Below are 22,698 nucleotides of genomic sequence, written 5' to 3' on the forward strand. Positions count from 1 at the left end.
CTACTACACAATCCTCTGCCTGATGGCCCTGTGGTTGGATAATGGTGGAGGTCTTGGCTGTTTATTTGACACCTGCACACTTTACCAGCCACTTTCAGAGATGTAGTCATGAATAAGCACAATCTCTGACTTTAGAAAACTTATCCTGAGATGGCCAAATCTGTAGACAGCTATGAAAAAGTCAAATGCTATAATCAAGGTATCTCAGAGGTTGAAAAAGGCCATGTGAGTGTGTGTGTGTGTGTGTGTATAATGTTAAAAAACAAAGGCCAAAACTCAGTGAACTTGTTTATAATATTTAAGATGTATTAATTTGCCAGGATTGCCTTAAATAAAATACCACAGAATGGTGATGTAAACAGTAGAAAATAATGATCTCCCAGTCCTGGAAACTACTGTAATACATTCAAGATCAGAGTGCCGTAATGTCTGCTTTCTTCTGAGGCCACTCTCTTGATCTAGCAATTGACTACCTTAGTGTGTCCAGACAGTCTCTCCTTTGTGTACATACACCCCCTGTGTTTCTGTGTGCACTCAGCTGCTCAGTCCTGTCTGACTCTTTGTGACCCCATGGATGATAGTCCTCCAGACTCCTCTGTCCATGGAATTTTCCAGGCAAGAATATGGAGTGAGTTACCATTTGTTTCTATGTGTGTCTAAATTTTCTCTTTTTAGAAAGATAGCAAACATATTGGATTAGAGCTCACCTTATTGGCCTTATTTTAACTAACTTCTTGAAAGATCCTGTCTCCAAATACATTCATATTCTGAGATACTGGGAGTTAGTGTTTCAACAAATAAATGTTGAGGGGACACAATTCAGCCTATAAAGGATGTACATATTTACCATGCCCCTGCTTTTAACCACAGATACAAACACAAAGGGAGGTTACTTCATTTGCACTATCACAAACAGTCTGAGTTTGAGATCCTTTGTGAATGCAAGGCATGAGGCAGACCCTGTCACTGGCTCCGGTTCTTAGAAAAGTGTAAGTCTTGTTCACTGACAAGTGGCTTAGGAAAGGACTTCAGCATCTTTATTAACTGTAGTAGGACAGTTAATTTATGCTGAGGTAACTAGTTAACACAACAAAGATTGACTTCCTGCTTAGCAAACTTCAGCCTTTGGTAAAAATAAATAAATAAATCAACAAAGCCAGATATACTAGTCAAAGTGGTAAGGACAGATTTTAATCAGTAATAAACTACTGCAGTGGGGAAGAGTCCAGACTGAAAGACTGTTTTGATTTGCACAGCCATCACTGGGTGTTTCAGAGGCAGAATGCAGGAACAGGGAGAGCACAAGTAGGGCTCAAAGAGCAGGAGAGGGGCTTGATCCATGGGAAGCGCACCTAGTTTGCTAACTGGTACTTATTGAAGTTAGGCCCCTTCCCTTCCACAGAGGCTGGAAGATAGGACCCTATCTTCAGGTGTTGGCTGGAATAAACGGTAAATCTTTTGGCAGCCTTGGGTTTTTTCAGGCAGGCACTTTAAGGGATGTGGGATCATCCAAGAGGTGTGTCTTTGAACTCTTAGAAATTTTGCTACTGTTTTGTTCAAGTCTTTATAAGCCAAGGTTAAGGCCCAGTTGAGAAGGGGACTCACGGGAGCCTGGGCAGAGCTTGCTCAATAGTGAATCTTTGTCATCCTCCGCTGTTCTGTGACTCAGGACTTCTAGCTTGAGAGGTCCCACTAAGGAAAGAGATAAGATTTATAGAGGGCTGTGGAACTACAGTTGGAATGTCAGGCTCTTGTCGTAAACAATCTTAAAGAGCAGGCAAAGTGGCTGAATCTCTTTAGTAAAACATGAGGAGCCCATGAAGGCTTTTAGGCAGACAAACAGCTGTCAGCCTAAAATGTTTTAAAATATTTGTCTGCCATGAAATACTTTGAACTCCAGTTTTTGTATCTGCTAACTAGGGAGACTAAGGTAACTCCCACTTTTAGAGATAATAGTTAAAAATCATTTATCACAACTTTCTTGAGTAGCTGATTCCAATTTTCCACTATGGGGAAATCTGCAGTGAATTCTGCAGGAGAATTACTCTAAAAAATTCTCAAAGTCTTTTCTTGACTAGCAGCTGTGCTTTGGATGACTGCCAAGAAAAGAATGCAATAGGGTCATTAGGGACAGTGTTTTTAAAAGTATGTCACATGCTATTTCTGAAACTCTGTAGTGGAAGCAGGATCAGATAAGAATTGCACGTATTACAAAAGTAGAATTCACAGAGTAGTCAGGTTATGTAAGGCGGGGGCAAAGAAGCCCGGAGTGGAAGGACTGTCTGCAGCAAGAGGGAAAGAATTAGGCTGCATGTATCACTGAGGAAAGGTGAGTTTTTATTGGCACAATAAAATAATTTCAGTGAAATAAAGGCACTTTTAACCCATGGACATTCAATACGAACCAGTTACTATCATAGGGAGATGAATTATCACAAAGAATGAAAAACGTTTTCTAGGAAAATAGAAGTTGGCAAACTTCATGGAAAAATAAACTTTTATCAGCATGATTATTTTTAAAATGGGACTTTGTGGTTAATCTAATTAGCTATATCAGAGGAACTGCAGACTACTGAAGCTTATTTTATTTCCTCAGCTGTGACCATTGGTCTTGAAAACCCTATCCTTCTTAGGATTGGGATCCTTATATCAAGAGATACTGAAATCCTATTATCTTTCTGGGACATAGACTGATTTAAACCATCCCCTGGAAGAAAGACACATTAATGATATCTTCAGACATTTAAGAGGAGTTAGCACTGTCAACTGGATCTTAAAAACATGATTTATTTTCACTAAAGCATATAAAAGACCAAATCAGGTGCCAAGCAAATGCTTTAAATTCCATAGCAGGTACATTCAGGAGCTGTGATGAGTGGGAAAATGGGCATGTGGTTGGAGAATATTCCTATGGTTGTCTTATTGCTCTTGACAAGTATAGGTACTTCAGTTAAAAGAACAATGAAGTAATATTTTCAGTACTACTTAAAAACAAATCAACAAATGTTAATTGACTCCTAGCTAAGAGTTGTCAATATTATGATGAATAAGAACACATATTCCTTGTGATCTGGGAACCTAATCCTAATTTTTAAAATAATAATGATAATTCATTGAGCACCACTATGTGCTAATCACTTTACATGTATTGTCTCAGTTATTCTTTACAACCACCTCAAGAGATACATACAATTATTTTTCATAATTTTAATGTGATGAAACAAGCTTAGAAGGTTTAAACAATGCAGAGAAGACTAGAAATGATATGAACAGAACACTTTCATCCACCAATCTATATTACTTTCACATTCCAGTGTTATCAGAAATCAGTTAGTAAGTTGAAGAAAAAAAATCTCACCATTCATGTTTATCCTTTAAGCCAAACACAGGCATCCCTAGGGAATTCTGCTTTATGTTGGATATGTTAAAATACAATGTGTGAAGCACTGAGGTGGCACCACTAGTGCCATTTAACAAACACTGCAGTCTTCTTGTCCTCTGTGTTGCTCTGACACTGTAAAGCTCTATGCATAAAATGTGACTGCAGAGATGGATTTGGTCCAGGGTTCTTGTCTTCCTGATTGGAAGAGTATACTCCTAGATGTCCCTCCTAGTAGTACTGACAAGATATTTAGTCTACTTCTACAACCCACTCCAGTATTCTTGCCTGGGAAATCCCAGGGACAGAGGAGCCTTGTGGGCTGCAGTTGATGGGGTCACAAAACGTCGGACATGACTTAGTGAGTAAGCAATAACAAACCCCAGAATTGCTGACTCAATAGACCTGGGACTGGACCAGTGAATTTTTTAAAATTGATTTAATTTTTGTGACTTCGCTAGGTCCTTGTTGCTTCGCAAGGGCTTTCTCTAGTTCAGCAGAGGGGCTACTCTCTGCTGCAGTGGCTTCTCTCGTTGTGGAGCACCCGCTCTAGGGCACATGGGCTTCAGTAGTTGTGGCACATGGTCTTAGTTGCTTTGCTGCACGTGGAATCTTCCCAGACCAGGGGCTGAACTCATGTTCCCCACATTGTCAGGTGGACTCCTATCCACTGTGCCACCAGGGAAGTCCTGGATCGAGGAATTTATTTATTTCCAACAAGTTCCTAGGTGATGCTTATGATGATGTTGGAAAAATGCTTCAGCTAGATATGTCTTAACTAACTACAGAAGACCCTTGAACAACATGGGTTTGAACTTTGGGTGTCCAGTTTTTAAATAGTAAGTTTTATAGTACTATATGATATGTGGTTAGTTGAATCCAGGGATATGGATGAACTGTGAATACAGGTGGCTCAGACAGTAAAGGATCCCTCAGACAGGTTCAATCCCTGGGTTGAGAAGATCCCTTGGAGAAGGGAATGGCTACCCACTCTAGTATTCTTGCCCGGAGATTTCATAGACAGAGGAGCCTGGCAGGTTGTAGTCCATGGGGTGTCAAGGAGCTGGATACGACTGAGCTACTAATGCTTTCACTGTAAGCTACAAGTCAGTTTTTTACTGTGCAGAGAGTTGGTGTCCCTAACCCTCTGGTTGTTCAAGTTTTAGCTGTAGTCACTAGTATTAATTAAGAAATGTCTAATAGAGATTTTTCTTTGTTGAATAAGTTAGAATGACATTGAAGTTGCCCCTGAAATGTACATGAACACATTTAGGTGTACTTTAAATACTCACAAATAAATGGATATTGTTATAGCCAGTGTACTGACAATTCTATGAGCACAAAGGCTTAAACTACATTGTACATGACAAAGCCCTTTTCCTTAAATGCAACCTATCCTGACTTGCAAACCTCTGGCATTTGTAGGTTATTAGATGTGAGATCCTAGGATCAATTGCCTCCCAGCTGGAATTCAAGCGAATCACTTCATAATTCCTATGAAGCAGAGGCAAGACCATGTGGAGACGCTGAGAATAATCAGAAATGGTTGTCTGGGTTCTCCTGCCCAAACTAAATCTTGAACACATGATAGTCTGAGATGCAACAAGCTCCTAAAGGCAGGCTTCTGTTGGTTTTTAATTTTGGAATATAGTGAATTGATTCCTGCAGTTGACACTGTCATAAGAACCTGTAAATTGAGAGTAGTGTTCATATGTATGAGTAAATCAGCACTCATTAGGTAAGATGAAGTCTAAAATAAAATTTGAACAGATGCATTTAGAAAATACTTTATTCTGATCCACCACCTGTTTGCCTAGATTTGTTAGTCTACTTCTTGATAAGATGTTATATTTTTCAAAGCCAACTTTTCTATTTAAATTGATGCCTGTTTTCACTTTTGATGGCTCAGTTGGTAAAGAATCTGCCTGAAGTGCTGGAGACCTGGATTCTGACCCTGGGTTGGGAAGATCCCTTGAAGAAGGGAATGGCAATCCACTCCAGTATTCTTGCCTGGAGAATTCTAAGGACAGCGGACCCTGGCAGGCTACTGTCCATAGGGTCACAAAGAGTTGGACATGACTAAGCAACGATGCTTTTTTTTTTCTTTCCACAAACTATTGATTTTCTTTCTGCCTGTTATCCCTAATTTCAGGTTTCAGGTTTTCATTGTGATTTTTAAAGTCTGTAAAATGAGTTCATAGTCACATTCTGTGGTCTGCAAATTTCAGTCACATTTTCAGGTCTGCAAATTATACATCTCCTTCAGCTTCACTTCTTGGACTATCTCCCCAAGTTGATTTTGAGTCACAAAGAAAATTCAGAAGAATGTACATAAAAAAGCTTTTGTGTCTTTGCTTTTCTATGAAAAGAGATGATCTCTATCTATTGCTCTTGTTGCTTTCTCTCTTCCAAGAAAATCATGTCTACTTTGGACTTAAAATAATTCAAACTCTGTAAGAAATAGCAGTAGCCTGCAAACACATCAATATCTGTTTAAGTAATTTAAAAAAATGTAACTAATGAAATTTTTTCATTTTCCCTATTTTTGCATAGTTAATGGAAGCAGAGGGCCTCCTTAGGCTCAATAAGAGTTATTAGATAGAGAAGGAAAATGTGGAATTAGGACTAAAAAGGCCAAGGAGGGGAAGATTAGGCAGTATTTTTAGCAAATATTGCATCAATAAATAACTTACTATATTAATGGTAAATAAATAGATACTATGATACAACAAAAGCTGAAATTTAGGTCATAAGAGGTGTTCTTTGTTATTAGTAAGGCTCTGTATCATTGAAAATATTCATTGCTAAGTGACACATATGGGTATGTTCTGACCCCACTCATAATTCAGGAATATTGTAGAAAGTTGAAAAAAGAACCACCAAAAGGAATTTTGTCATGGTAGAGTTATGTGTATGTGTATGGGGGGCAGGGAGATGAAGAGGGGATGGCAACTAGAAATCATGCCAGATAATGGCTGGATGGCATCACAGACTTGATGGACGTGAGTCTGAGTGAACTCTGGGAGATGGTGATGGACAGGGAGGCCTGGCGTGCTGCGGTTCATGGGGTCGCAAAGAGTCGGACACGGCTGAGCGACTGAACTGAACTGAACTGAATGAAAGCATAAAGTGTCAATCATTCAGGAAAAGAAAAAAGTCATTGGGGGCATTAGGTAATAAGTATCCAGGCATAGAACAGGTACCACCAAACAATATACCTCCTGAATCTTAAGTTAGAAATAAATCATTTTGTGATGGAGCTGGTTGTATTAAAATACAGTGGATGCATGTGGACTATCTTGTACTCAGAAATATTACAAATTGTCATTTAAATATAAGTTTGAAATCCTTCTTTTGGCAAAGGTGTAGATTTAATCACTGCTATGGCCCTTGTTGACTTCCCTGGTGGCTCAGATGGTAAAGCGTCTGCCTACAGTACAGGAAACCCGGGTTCAATCCCTGAGTCAGGAATATCTCCCGGAGAAGGGAATGGCAACCCACTCCAGTACTCTTGCCTGGAAAATCCCATGGATGGAGGAGCCTGGCAGGCTACAGTCCATGGGGTCACAAAGAGTCGGACACGACTGAGCAACTTCACTTCACTATGGCCCTTGTTTGGCTTCCCAGGTCAGTGGTTAAAAGAATCTCCCTGCTAATGCAGGAGACTCCACTTCCATCCCTGGGTTGGGAAGATTCCCCTGGAGAAGGAAATGGCAACCCACTCCAGTATTCTTGCCTGGGAAATCCCATGGACAAAGGAGCCTGGTGGGCTGCAGTCCATGAGATCACAGAGAGTCAGAAATGACTGAGCAACTGAGCTCACGTGTTGACGCTCACCCGGATTGTGTGTGTTTGTGGGGATAGATACATATGTAGCGATATATGTACATATAAAGTTTTACTTACCTGAATGAATTTCACAATTTTTTTTCCTAGACCATCAATAAAGTACTACTTCAGTATGCTGCAATTGTATCAAGTGATTTCGGTTCATACTGTGATAAGGAAAATGTGGTAAGTAAAAATGTCTCTATTTTCAAATAGTCCTCAATTGAGAACTGATATAAGTAAGCAATTTTCTTTCTGTTTTCATATAGATGATGAAAATAGAGATCTCAGGAGACTATTAGAAAGCTTTCTAGTAGTCCTGAACTGGTATAAAATAGAGTTCAGAGGAAGGTTGAGAGCATCTCAGTGCCAGTCAGCTTGTGGTTTTCCATGATGATAAGGAGTAAGACTCATAAAAACAATTGAAAACCCACATCATTGTAAACACTGGATCTGGGATCTAGGAGTTAAAAAGTTCAATTGTTCACACCAAATAGTGTAGTTTTGGCATCAACACCAAAATAAGTATAATTTATTCTTTTAGTTTTCAAATAAATTGAAAAGAATGGTTAAAGTAAGGAGTGATACTGATCTATACTCTGAATTATTAACTTACCGTCTTATTTTTTGGAGGATTGACAAATGTTGATAAAATCTAAGCCAATATTACAGATTAATGAAAGGAATAAAGAGAAGTGAGATAAACCAAAAGTAATTTGGAATATAATCAATGTTATTTTATGGTGGAAGGTAAAATCTTTCTATTCACCATAAACATTTTAGGAGAAATATGTTGGTAACATTATAAGAATTTTTTAAAACATTGAAAAATATTTTAAAAGTCAGTACAAGATTTTTCAAGAGAAAAATCAGGGTTTTTTTCCTCTGTCAAAAAATCAGTTCCCACTATCCAGCAAATCTTAGAGAGAATTCTTGCTGAAACCTCATTGACCTCTTGCTGACAGCTCATTAAGATAAGTCAGCCCTAACAGTTCTTGAGGGTCCCAGAAGATTCTCCTTTCCCTTAAGTGAAAATGCTGCCCAGAAATTTTACTGAAATGCCTGGATGTCTCAGTAGTGATTTCTAATTGCCATTGATTACAAATATTCTAATAGACAAGATAGAGTATTTATTTATTGAAAGCATCTAGCTACAGTTAAATTTATAATACAGCTGAAAAATAATGTGTTGAAAATCAAAACAGTGCCAGATAATTTCAAAAAAGATTCTGACTTCCTTGGTATCAAAAATTGAAGATTTTGAAAGGTGGCTATGAATTATCAAGGCCAATTCCTGTCATTCAGAAAGGAAAAATAGCTTTAAAAAAACCCTGCAGACTTCTACTTTATGTTTTGACATTTACAGTTTATCTTTAATATGAAAAATATAAATCAGCATTATATTATCCTCTGTATTTTTCTTTATATTTTATACTTTTCAAAATGAAATTTTTATAAAGAAAAAACATCATTGAAATATGATAGCACACAAGCTTACTTTTCTTTCTTTAATGTTTTTCTTTCCTAATTACTGATGTCTTGACCAGCCTTAGACTTTCATTTAAATGCCAAGTGTTATTTTAGCTTTTCCATAAAAGGATACCAGTCAACTACTTAGTTTAAGCTTTCAGCTAAGATAGATTGAAGAAGTGCTTTTGCACATTTGTGTAAGTATCACTGTTGTTTCAGATATAAATTTTTAAATATCTTTAAATATCAAGAACATTGAAAATTATTTTTTGTTTTCTCTGTACACTTATGACAATATTCCCATTTTATCTGCAAATAGCACTGGAAACTTTTAAAGAGAGACTCCTAAGAGATAACTGTGATATTTGCTTTCCCAGGGGCTCAGAATTAAAGATGACAGTTAAACAAAACATCTGTGACAGAATAATTTTTCTTTCATTCTGTGACATTTTAAATTTGGAATGGGTCACAAGTTTTTAATCCAGTCTTCCACATTCCACATTATAGCAAAACAATATTATCTAAATCAGAATTACTTGATTTATTTTAACAATCTTTTTCAACTCAGAAACATAATTTGGTGGGATCTTAAAAAATACAACCCACTAGTTAAATCAGGTTAATGTTCCCTTTACTGTGGGTATTTTAGTTGTTTATTTGCTGTTCATTTACTAGAGAAGTAGTAAAAGCTGTTCCCTGATTAAGGTAGAGTTGTATAATTCCATTCTCAGTAGTGATTTGATAAATTGATTCAATAAAATTGAAATTTGAACATGTCAAGGTCAGCAGAAGCTTAATCAAAGAGGAATGTCTCATATTTCTTTTTATCTCCCTCTGGATAACTGCATCTCTTTTCTCATATGTAGCCTTACTCAGGTCAATAGCAATCTATGCCAAGTGAGCCCAAGTGTCTTTGTTCATTTTGCTTCTCAGTAGCTCTTTTCCATTGGAAATTATTTCATTATAAAGGCTTGGAGTTGGTTTAATGTGTAAAGCTGGAACTAAAGTCCTATTATGTGTATCAAAAAAAGAGATAAGCTTGAATGCTAATATCAAATAATCAGAGTCTACCCAGATAACTTAGAACCATGGAAAGCAGGATGATACAACCTTTACCCATGGAGTCTTCCTGCTTCTTATTAAGAGCTGTGCTCTTCCTTAATTCTTTCCCCTCTGCAATGAAAAAGAAGAAAAGAAGAAAAAAAAAAAAAAAAACCCAATGACCCCATCCCCTAGTGGATAAAGCTCTTTTGATTCAGTTTGTTGACACTGGGTCAAGAATCTGAAATCCTGAAAATCTGATCATATATGCTACAGAAAGGGCTAGACTTGGATCCAGAGATTCTCAACTGACAATCCAAATCACTTTGTAGAATACTATGATTCAGCTTACTGAACAGAATCTATAGGAGATAAATCTGTGTTATAAAATATCTAAGTGCCTGAAATTAAGAGAATAGAAATTCTAAATTGTTTTTGTAAATTCAAGTTAGGATGTGGTCACTTTAAGAGTCAAGTAGAAAGTTCTTCAAAGGTGTGTAATGTGGTTAAAACAATGATAAAATCTTTCCACTGATGAGCACTAACACCTCTCTGATGTCCTGGAAGTCCTTTGCAGGTTTCTCTCTGATTCATTATTGGCTCATTTCCCAGCACCTTGGAAGGCATATCCATTTTCCTTTCTTTGACTCGTTTCTTCCCCTGATATGCTGGTTCTTCGGAATCAGCACGTAGCAAATATTAAGTTATTCCATAACTATACTGAATTGTTATAAATTAATTTCAACTATTCTGAGGATACATCTAGCCCTTTCACAAAGCTTTACATCTTTATGTTATTGTTATATCTCTGCCTCCTTGAAAAGAAGTCAAGGGACATTTTTAAAGCATATATAATGTGTGAGGCTCTATGCAGTACTCTGGAAGAGAAAGCAGAAAAAGACACAGCGGTGCATACAGTGCTTTTAAGGTCAGCTGGCAAGACTGTCAAAAGCAACTCAGTTGTGAAGTTAAATAAAACAAATGTCAAGTGAGTGACAAAAGAATACAGTCTGGGAAAATGAAGGCCCTAACCTGAATGATGGATGTGACTCAAACAGGAGAAAAGAGGTTCAAGTGAAAGGCCCACAAGCTAAGCCAAGCCACCAAGCCTGGAAAGCACAGGTGTTGGGTGGGGAATAAGCCTCTTGGAGCTGAGAGTTCATCATAATATAGTAGGGGCAGATGAGAAGAAAAACATGGTTTGGAGCTGTATAACTAAGGGCCTTCAATACCAGAGTGTGGACTTTACCAATAGTAAGAATTTATTCAAGGTTTTTGAAAGGGTTTTGTTTTGTTTTCAATTTTAAAACTTAGATGATATTTTAGCTTTTGAAACAATGAAACAACAGGATAGTTTAAACTAATTTTTCTTAAAGTAAATCTTTAAAAAAAATCGGAATTTGGTTAATTTTGAAGTATAAAATGCCACATTGCTAAGAGTAAATCAATTCTAGTAGTAAGTCTCCAATGGTTTGCTAAGTACAGTATTAAATTCCATTGCCCAAAGGGGCTATATATTCCCTCTTCTATGATTAACTATTTAAAAAGTATAATCTTAAAGTGGCATAATTGTTCTATTTGCCAAATAGAATAGGATTTTGGTGATAGCTGTATATTATTACATTGAAGGCCAACCCATTCAGTAATTTAATGAATTTCTTGTTTTGTGTCTTTTATTTAAAGCCCTGTATATTGATGAATAATATTCAACAATTGCGGGTTCAGCTGGAAAAAGTGTTTGAATCCATGGGAGGAAAAGAGGTGAGTGCATTTGTATGCCTACAGTTGCTAAATATCTCCTTAGAGATCATTAGCAGCATATATTTCTTTGCTAAGGAAAGTCACACAATCAAGTTTTTACATGGGTTCACTACAGAACAGGAAATGCTAACAATCTAAAATACTATTAACAGCTAAAGTGATCATTATCCACGATACAATAATCCAGTAAATACATCAGAAGTGTGACTAGGAGAAGGAAGATGGGTCAATAACTTTTTGTAGTGTGTGTGTGTATATATATATTTAGTCATATATGCACAATTAAGTATATTTATGTATATGCTAACGATCTGTAAAGTTCCACCATTGCAGATGCCTTTTACTGTTCTGTGCAATGTCAGCTTAATACTGATTTTCTTCTGCAGTGTGCTTTGTGGCACTAGTGGTTTTTGATGTACCGCTGGTTATTTTTTGCATCTCAAAAATCTCTGCCAAAACTGTGTTGTGTACTGTGTCTGTAATGTGTTGTGTCTTTGTCTAACATCTCTGACTTGCAATTCCATGAGCAGAAGAAGGAAGGAGAAAGATTCTTTTATGAGGTTTGTGATAGTAAGCATCTTATCCTTTACCTGGCTGTTTCCCCTCCAAATCCAAAGACCATTGCACTTCCTACTTGTTCTCATTTGCTTGTTTGGATCAGGCAGACCGTGAAATATTAGCTGGGCACCTGCCTCCTTGAGCTGCCACAGTCTTGTATTTCACAAACCAACATGAACATCTGGGGGCTTGAGAACTGGAGACGGTGCCGCAAGGGAAGCCCATAAAGCTGTCACTCTCCCACCACCTACTCTGAAAATCAATCCCGAGGGCGGCTAGGATGAGGGGATATTTTTGTTTACAGTTTTATTTAATGCTTCCTAATTATTGTGCTAAGCGTGTGAGATGTATGTAAAGCTAGGTTTGAATTCAAAGCCAAGGTCTCATTCATTTCTAAATTGATAAGTCTGAAGATGCTTTTTTTTTTTTTTTAAATTGGAGTAGAGTTGCTTTATGATGTGTTAGCTTATGCTATACAGCAAAGTGATCAGCTATACCTATACATATATACCCTCCTTTTTGGAATTCCTTCCCATTTAGGTCACCACAGAGCACTGAGTGAAGTTCTGTTTTATACTGTAGGCTCTCATTAGCTATCTATTTTATACAGAGTATCAATAGTGTGTATATGTCCATCCCAATCTCCCAGTTTATCCAACTGCCCCCACTTCACACATGATGTTTGTTTTAATCCCATAAAGACATGTATACATTTTCACCCCAATGTCTTTTTCATTATTCTCGAGCCTCAGTCTTTAGAGAAATGAACTATTTAGCATTCTACAAATAAGAAGCACCAGGATACATGGATGAAGGTACAAAATTTCAAAAATGAACTTTTCTGAGCTAAGCTGTCACTGCTCTCTCAGTCTAGTTTATATAAAATAAGGCTTCATTCCCCAAAGTGTGGTAATGGTTTTTGCCTGGTTTGAGGGCATCAATCTCATTTTTAAAATTCTTTTGCTGAATCAGGTGAGCACTTGGGGCTCATAGCTGGAGATTCCCTTTTCAATTTAGTGATGTTTCATATTCAGACTTTAAGTCCACTTACTGTTTTGAACAGTAGTGAAGAAAATACCAATTTTTTGTGGGAAATTCTCTCTTGCTTTAGTGAATTTTAAAGACCACAAATCATTTGAGGATAGAGTTATATTTGAAATGCCACATTTCCAGAAATTTCTCCTAATGCTGCTACTATGTCATTACTATTTTGTGGTTGAACTCTATGAGAAATATACTGCTCAGCTGAATGTTAACCAGACAAATTATGCCTGTATTTAAAGGAAACTGTGTGGGCCAAGCCACCTGCTAACCAAAAAAGCTGTGGGGCGGTTTGTTCACCAACCAAAATTGACTGCTTGTTTCAGATAAAATTGCCCATTTGAAAGGTACAGGTTTTCGTGTGATAAATTGAGTTGCAGATCTGTGACTATATCACAGGACTGTATTGGAGAAAATGATGGAAGATGAGCTGAGCTGGGTGCCTTCTCCCATTATAACTCTTGAAATGCCAATTGTTAAACTCCTCATGCAAAATTTCAAGCAAAAATCAATTAAACAAATTAAATGAATGTCTAGCTCCTAAAAATGGAATTTGTTAGAGGGACAGCATTGACCCTAGCTCCTTTCTTTTCCTAATTTAAATATTTTTCTCCCTTCCCTCCCTCTCTTAATCCTCTGTGTTTCTTCTGTCTCCCTTTCTATGAAGTTCTTTTCTCTGTTTCTTTTCTATTTTCATCTTGTGCTGCCAAGAAAAATCTTTAGGCAGGCCATGCTAGTTTTGTGTAGAGGTTGAAGAAATGTGAGGAAGAAGCTTGACTTGAACCCAGGTCTGAGCATAACAGGCAGCCTCCCAGAAAGTATCTATCTTAATATAGAATGATGTTAGAGTTGTTGATTGCTACAATGAGCCTCCAGAACCTCAATATAATAGAATTGTTTCATTCTAGTTATCTATATGGCAATATTTAAATGGTTCCTTGAGTCTTTCATAAAGATGAAAAAGGATTTTATTGAGAAAAACAAATCTGCCTTTTGATATGCAAAGTATATACAGCACTTACTATAAGCATGTTTCAGTTCAGTTCACTCAGTCGTGTCCAGTCTTTGCAACCCCATGAATTGCAGCATGCCAGGCCTCCCTGTCCATCACCAACTCCTATGTTTGGTGGCCTTTAATGATAAGACAGTGTGTTTGTACTATTGCCAATTCCCAGTTGTTTCCTCACAGTGGGACTGGTTATAAAACCTCTACTATTTGCTAAGGAAAACTTTTTAAACTAGATTTTATCCTTCTTCTAAGAGTTTCTTGTTACTCTGTGCCCCACCATCTGTACCAGAATGTGCACTTCTTGCTACAGAAAACTAATTAGCAAATGATTGCTTGTGTATTTTGCTCAAGGTAGTTTTTGATGCCATGTGTCCATTAGTTGGCTTCTGACAATAGCGTGTCTGGCCTCTCGGACCATCTGTAAAGTGCCGGCCACTTGCAGGCCTGCTTGCATGATGCTGTAGCTCTCTGTTGCTTTGACCCAACCACTGTTGGGGCAGTTGCTCTTTCTTTGCAGGGTCAATCTCTTTTCCCCCTGGAAACAGAAAGAGTGTTTAAAACTTTTTTTTTTTTTTAATTCACTCTATGTGTGGAATCCAAGATGGAAACATTGCCTAATGCTGTGACAGTCTTGGGGGCCATGCTGTTGACACTAACTCCAAATACAGCCACTTGAGCAGTCCTCCAGTGGCCTGTGGGTCCTGTAGGCACATTCTTCTAACCCTATTTAGAAAAAAGAATCAAAAGAGAACAACTACTAAATTTCTTCTCTTATAGTCTGCCTACAAATAAAGAGAGCATGTTTTGGCTTGATGACTCTCTGATTACTCTAGAAAATAGGAATTTTAACAATTCACATAAACTATGAAGCAAACATATCCCTTAGGAATGAGGCCCAGAGTCTTTTTTTTTAAGTGCATCCCAGGTGATCTTTTATGTTTATACACTTTTATGAATCACTATAGTAAAACAGATAAAATAACCAAACTGTGGTAGGGACTGATTTGAGCTAGAAGTTAAATCATTTACACAATTCCCATATGGCATTACTTGTCCCTGTGTAACATTAACAGCAAAACAATCATCAGAATGCCAGGTAATAATTTTCATGTAGTCATTAACAGTGGTTTTATCTTTCTGGGGCTTTCTTTCTATAATAGTTCAAAAAGCTCAAAAATAAAACAGATATTTTTTGTATATATCATTTTAATAGCTTAATTTTGTCATGAGTATATATCAACTGCAAATAGATACTTAGTCCTATATTCAATTTTTCATAAAAACATATTGCTACAGTCTACAGAAGGGACTTAGTTGTAGTTGCTTGATCTGCAATCTAATTTGCACAAGTACATGAAAAAGAAAATCAGATAATCCCAAATTTAATTTTCTTCCAGAAAGTTATGAGATATTCTCTATTAACTTGCATTTTGGTAATTGGTTTAGAAGAATTATGACCATGCTGTGTAAGCAGAGGGTTCATTACTCCTTCACAATATTGTGATAATAAAATAATCTTGAATAGTAGAATCTATAATTATTCATAGGCCTGCTATCCTATTAACCATACTTCAAATTCTAGAAGTTAGCCAATTATTAATACATTTAGGAGAAATGGAGGGCAGGTATTTACTTAGCTAAATTCTCTCATTCTGCTGACCACAAAGCAGACCATGAAGGTGTTATAGCAACATTATTGTTATTGATATGTCTCAGAAGGATTAAATCTCTTGACTCATCTTACCTTGTTAAACTTTCCTGAACAGGGCTGGGAATCAGGGACATAATCCACCTACCCTAAAAATGTACATATTTTAATGAGCAACTTAATTATCTTTTGTTGCAGAGATGCAAACTATACTTCTCTTCATTTTTTAATGATGGATTTGATGTGTCAATTAGAAACTGAATCTGTCTAAAAGTGAACACATGTAGCTGAAATTCATTGTAAAACTTACTAGCCATTCGGACACAGCCTTCAGCTAAGCAACCTCTGATCAGGGAGGATAGAAATTGACTTCTGTTCTATTTCAATTAGCAAAATTATTTCATACTTTCTGGGCTACAGGGGTTGAAGACCACTTCTTTAAGGGAAATAATACTTCGTGCCAGTAGTTTTTGAACATTAACAGGTATGAGAAATGCCCAGAGGGCTAATTATAACACACATTGCTGAATTCCATCCTAGACTATTCAACTCAGTAGATCTGGAGTTGGGCTGCATGACCTGTATTTCTAACAGATTCCCATGTGATGCTGATGGTACTGGTTAGGAGACCACATTTTAAGAAATAATGCTCTTTGCTTTTAGGAAAGCTACCAGATACTTAGGTAATGGTTCAGAATACCCTTCTGCCTTATCTGTGCCTGTCTCCTAACCCACCTACTTAAAATATTTTGAATTTTGAGAACACATTGGACTCAGTGTATTTGAACAGATCGTGAGACAGCATGCAATAGACAGAGAAGTATTTGGATTAAAGAATATAATAATCTCAAAATATAGGTGACTAACTTGCAGTCTTATACAAATATCCAGCATTTTTAAAACTCTGGACTTCTATGCTTACATTTTATATATAATTTTATTAAAGGAGGTATTATAGTTGTAAAAAGGCTAAAAACTTTATGTTCAAGTTTCTGATCTTATCTCAACTTTTCTCAGTGTAAACAGATATAACTCTCTAGTTAATACATTAAATGAGAAGCCATCCGTGATTTCTCTTTTCCAGAAGTACAAAATAAATTAGAAAATAAAATTATTGAAGTAGGTACTAGGTGTCATTAGATAATAAAGTAGTCAATTTTAACTAGTCATATTATGTCTTCCTGTTAGTTCCAAACTATTTCCTAAAGCAAATTTGCCAAGTTCTTCCCATGTAATTGAAGTGTCCACTGGTGTCTATTTTCTGTAGGATGACAAGAGTTGAGATAGGAAATAAAGATATTTAAATAACTGCTCTTGCTGTCAAGGATCTTAAGAAGGAGTGAGTGCTTGTAAAACAACAGTCAGAGCAGCGCTCCCTGTTGGGCTCAGTGAAAGGGATTCTTAGAAGACAAATGTCTCCTGTTCTGCCTGAACCACTTACCCTTGGGGCTGACTGCTTCAAGAAAAATAGAGATAAGAGCTTGCTGAACATGAAGAAAAATGTACTCCTTCATTAATTCATTCATCGAATTATTGATTTGCTGGACACCTATTCTGAGCTGTATATTTTTACTAGACTACAGAGGTACAATAATTAATAAATGTAGACCCCCACCCTCAGAAAACTTTGAGTTTATTAGGGAAGTCAGAACAACTAAAAAGATAAGGTTTATTAGGGGAATCCCCATTTCTAAACTTGCAAATACGTGTTTCAAGGGAGAGTTGCAATTGTTACATCTTATCCCACAGTAATTCAAAGAATCAACTCAAACTAGCTTATTATTGTGTAAATAAAACTCAAAGGTGAGATGTATTTGGCTGAATTCAGTAAAAGTAAGCAGATACTTCTAGCTTCAAGAACGGAAAACTTGAATTTTAAGTGCTGGCCCTTTATTTTGGCAGCCTGAAGATACCTGGTTTCTTTCTCCTCCTAACCACTCTGCAATTAGAGTTAATAAATTGGAATTAATAGAAAACTAAGAGAATAATGAATGCCAAAAGGGCAAATCACATTGAGGCGATTTAATAAATATGATTGATTCTAGCACTACTACTACATAAATTTCAGCTAACTGCTAAACTGGCAATATTAAGGAAAGGTGCTCTCTTGGAGGCTGAGAGGCTTCTGGGTGGAAGATCCATGTCAAAATAAAATCCAGACCCAAGCAGGTTCTTCTTGTTAACCTCATTTCCCAACTCATTCTCCAGATAGCACAGGGTCACCCCCATGCTACTGATCATCTTTTAACTGAACTTCCTCTGAACTTTAAGAAAACTTCAGGGGAGAGAATTCAAGCCATCCATAGCCAGAAGGGAGAGAAACAGAGTTTTACTTCAACTGCCATTTTCTATAATAGACCTATTTTATTGTCTTATTGTGGATCCCTTGCAATTGTTTATGACTGCATTAATGAGCCATAAATCAATGCAGAAACTTAGTAAAACATTACTTCTATAATCCAGCCAATTGTCCCTCTTCTACTTGGCAGAATGGCATTCTGCTGACTCTTACAGGTCGTCAGTTCAGTTGATTGAACAGACTATTCACTCTGCTGAACAATGGCGAGATTCAATAATGTGAACAACTGAAAGGCAAAGACGGAGTGATACAGGCAAACAGTTTTTACATAAAAATATCTGAACATAAAGTTTGTGTCTCATTTCTTCTATTCCTGACATCCCTACTCTGTCCTGATTCATAGTCAGCCAGTAGGTAGAGCTAATAAGCCCCATATTCCTTCCCAGTCAAGTTATCGTGCTTCTTTGTCTTTTTAATGACCACAGTCAGAGAATTTCTTAAAAGAACATAGCTTCTTAGATCGCTTTTTCATCCTCCCGTGGCCTCCAAATGTGTTAAGTGAATGACACGTCATCTAGACCTTGATTATCCCCATCCGTAAGAAGGAAGTAACTGGACTATAAGGAAATGAACTAGAGGTTCATTCTAGTCTATCAATCTGTAACTGTAAGGGAAAAAACCTTGTTAGCAATCCAGAGAGTATAAGGTTATTGTATGTATCGTAAGTGAAGGAAAAAAAAAGTTTTAAAGAAAAGAATGTCATGTCTCTCATATAAGGCTTGAAGGTATTTTTAAAAGTTCAGAGAAATAGAAATAGAAAAAAACAACAATTTGCCATATAGTCACTAGCTCAAAACTATATTGAATGAACTATACAAGATGAGGCATTTTTTCCCTTCAGTTGTTTAGTCTGAAGAACCTAACTTAATGTATCTCAAAGATATTTAGTTGGTTTGAAACAGTGACAGTTGGTTTTACTGCATATTCTCCTTAATTAGGATGTGAGACAGCTACTGATGTTCTGCCACTTTTTGAAAGCAAGAAGTTAGGAGCATTAATTTATATAATTGATACCTCTAGCATAACAGTTCATTCACATCTGAATGGCACAAAAATGTCATAGTCTATTTCTGAAAACGATCTTATAAGTTCTTGGGGAGGTTCTCTCAAATGAGGAATAAAAAAAGAAAGTAAAGACAGAGTTCCATTGGTAGATCTAGGGCATAATTTTTTTTTTTTTTTTTTGCAATGGAGAGAACCATGTGTTCTTTATTTCTTACAACATACCGTAGTATCCATGCCGAATGCTATAGCTCTAGAAAGTGATTTAGAGCATTTCAAGGAGAGTAATTTCCTACTGAATTCACTAGGGAATTTTCACTGATTTCTCAATCATCTATTTTCAGTTGACCTAGGTACTTTAGGATGGATAAATTCTGGTCAAGTAGAAGGACTGGAGAAAAGTGATATTTTCAAAATAAAAGAAATAGCAAGAGTCCAGGTAAGGCTGTAAGAAATTCCTTGAAGCACTTGCCTGGTTGAAGGTCAGTAGAGGGGTCAGCAGGTGCCATGATCAGATTTTGGCTTTATTAAAACAACTCTAGGAACAGTTAGGAGGATGGAATAGAAGTGAAAAAACAGAAAACACAACCCGGAGATGATTGCAACATAGCTTGGATGAGAACATTTCTGCATCAGAAAATGAAGAGGATAGGACAGGTGGAGAAAACATTTCATAAACGTTATCAGTCGTATTTGATATTCAAGTAAATATGGAAGGAAGAAAGCAGAGAAGAGTCAAAGATGGCTCTCAAAATTCTGCCTTAAACTTTTGCATGCTATCAATCAAATCAGAGGCAATAAGAAGAGAAAGAAACTAAGGTTGGGTAGGTAACAAGTTCTCTTTTTGATAGGTTGAGCTTGAGGTCACCAAAGTGGAAAAGGTTAATAGGAGAGAATATGCTCAGGCATCCTGTTACAGCTGTTGGTGATGGTTTGGAGATCATTAGCATAGAGAAGGGAGTTGAAATCATAGGCATAAATGTGATGGCTTAAGAAGGGAATACAGAGTGAAAAAAAGAGGACTAGGAAGGAAAAATTGAAGACATTAATATATAATGAATATACAGAAGAAGAGAAGTCAACTAAAAAGATAGACAAATAGGCAGAAAAATAGGAAATCTAGAAGGTAGTCTCTGGAGAAGCATGGAAATAAAGAGGCTGAAAGAGAGAGTAAACAACAGTGTGAATGTAGTCTGAATAGGATAAATAAAGTCACTGGTCTTAGCCATTAAGAGATCATTGGTGATACGTGAATATTTCAGTGGAGTATCCAGAGCCAAAACCACACTATAAAGGATTAATAAATATTTAAGAGATAAAAAGAGAATTAATTTTACACTTATGTTGTACAGTTTGAAGGTCAAGAAAAGAAAAAGATACTAGCTAGATGTCAATGAAAAAGTAGTTACAAATAAGTTGGGCTATTCTTCTAATATTTGTTTACATTTTATGTTAGTATAAATGCTATTTAAGTATGATTTGTATATTGGAGTAATAAAAATAATAATGGAAGAATTGAAGATAGACCAGGATATTTGATGGAAACAAAATGTGAAAAACCCAAGTTGAATAACATTCTACATTTCCTTTTTTTTTTTTAAATAGAAATAGTGATGAAGTTCACACTGAAGGGTTTTCTGCAAAAAAAATCTTGACAAGGGTGTGACACCCACAAGACTAATGACCAGATTTTGAACACTGTAAAGATAAGGGCCAGGGGACCTTCCTAATCTACATTTCTTTCAATGAGCAAATAATAGAACCCTAATGCTGATGAGCTGAGCATGAGAAAGAGCAGTTTAGCAGCTTGTAGAAAAGAGAAAGAAAATGACACTGTGGAAAAGGAATAAAATTTCCACTAAAGACCCTTTCAAACCCACTAGTTGTATCTTTCAGTATCAGTTCAGTCACTCAGTCGTGTCCAACTCTTTGAGACCCCATGAATCACAGCATGCCAGGCCTCCCTGTCCATCACCAACTCCCGGAGTTAAGTCAAACTCATGTCCATCGAGTCGGTGATACCATCCAGCCATCTCATCCTCTGTTGTCCCCTGCTCCTGTCCCCAATCCCTCCCAGCATCAGGGTCTTTTCCAGTGAGTCAGCTCTTCACATAAGCTGGCCAAAGTATTGGAGTTTCAGCATCAGCATCAGTCCTTCCAATGAACACCCAGGATTGATCTCCTTTAGGAGGGACTGGTTGGATCTCCTTGCAGTCCAAGGGACTCTCAAGAGTCTTCTCCAACACCACAGTTCAAAAGCATCAATTCTTCAGCACTCAACTTTCTTCAGAGTCCAACTCTCACATCCATACATGACTACAGGAAAAACCATAGCCTTGACTAGACGGACCTTTGTTGGCAAAGTAATGTATCTGCTTTTCAATATGCTATCTAGGTTAGTCATAACTTTCCTTCCAAGGAGTAAAGTGAAGTGAAAGTGAAAGTGAAGTCACTCAGTCGTGTCCAACTCTTTGTGACCCCGTGGACTGTAGCCCTCCAGGCTCCTCCATCCATGGGATTCTCCAGGCAAGAGTACTGGAGTGGGTTAACATTTCCTTCTCCAAGGAGTAAACGTCCTTTAATTCCATGGCTGCAATCACCATCTGCAGTGATTTTGGAGCCCCCCAAAAATAAAGTCTGACACTGTTTCCATTGTTTCCCCATCTATTTGCCATGAAGTGATGGGACCAGATGCCATGACTTAGTTTTCTGAATGTTGAGCTTTAAACCAACTTTTTCACTCTCCTCTTTCACTTTCATCAAGAGGCTTTTTAGTTCTTCACTTTCTGCCATAAGGGTGGTGTCATCTGAATATCTGAGGTTATTGATATTAGTAAGAACTTAATGGTTGGTTTAGCAATTATACAAGAGGTTGAAATAACATACCTAACATACTGTTAGGTCCCTTAGGGAAAGAATTTATGCTGGGGAAAGAAAATCTAGTGGGGATATGGTAACCATATTTTTGGAACCAAGAAAATAACAGGATATAATCTGGCATGGTCTGGCAATGACTCAAACACTTGAATTTAGGACTAACCTTGGTAGCTCTAGAACATGTGGTTGCTAAGGAATGAAAGATTTCAAATGCAAAACTATTCTGTTAATAAGTCAGTGCAAAGCATAAATCTAAGAAGAAGGAGCACTCTGCATATCACAATTACCTTTGAAGGCATTTTTTCATGCTTCTTGCTGCCCAAGTAGTAGTGAAGTTTGTATTTACTGAAGGATTTTCTGCAAAAAAAATCTTGAAGAGGGTGTGACACCCACAAGACTAATGACCAGATTCTTCAACGCTGTAAAAATAAAGGCCAGTAAATTCTTAGGCTTCCAGGGACAGATACCCAGGAGAGAAAGTCAGGTAGAGTTCAGTGGAAGACAGAGATTTATAGAACAGTTAAGGAGACTGTCCTATAGACAGTGAAAATGCAGAACACAATTAGTGCACCAACGAAAGTCACTAACTGCCCGGGGTTAGTGACACATGGGGTCAGATTTGCAAAAGAAGGTGATAAGTAAATCGTCTTTTAAAGAAAAGTGGAAGTGAGCCTTGAGGACAAAGAACTTCAAAGATACCTTGCCTACTAGCTGTCTCTTCCAGA

The 22,698-nt window shown here is 37.1% G+C and overlaps 1 protein-coding gene across 1 annotated transcript in view; it reads left to right on the forward strand.

Moving 5' to 3' along the window:
- The window catches only part of UNC13C (unc-13 homolog C), a 678,662-nt gene that overhangs the window by 552,661 nt on the left and 103,303 nt on the right, over window positions 1-22,698 (forward strand). Inside the window, exons 25-26 of the mRNA XM_005685753.3 lie at window positions 7,316-7,393; window positions 11,402-11,479. Of these exons, the coding sequence (XP_005685810.2) occupies window positions 7,316-7,393; window positions 11,402-11,479 (156 nt within the window). The remainder of the gene's footprint in view (window positions 1-7,315; window positions 7,394-11,401; window positions 11,480-22,698) is intronic.

Source organism: Capra hircus, chromosome 10 (genome assembly GCF_001704415.2).
Source record: "Capra hircus breed San Clemente chromosome 10, ASM170441v1, whole genome shotgun sequence".
NCBI classification, from domain to species: domain Eukaryota; kingdom Metazoa; phylum Chordata; class Mammalia; order Artiodactyla; family Bovidae; genus Capra; species Capra hircus.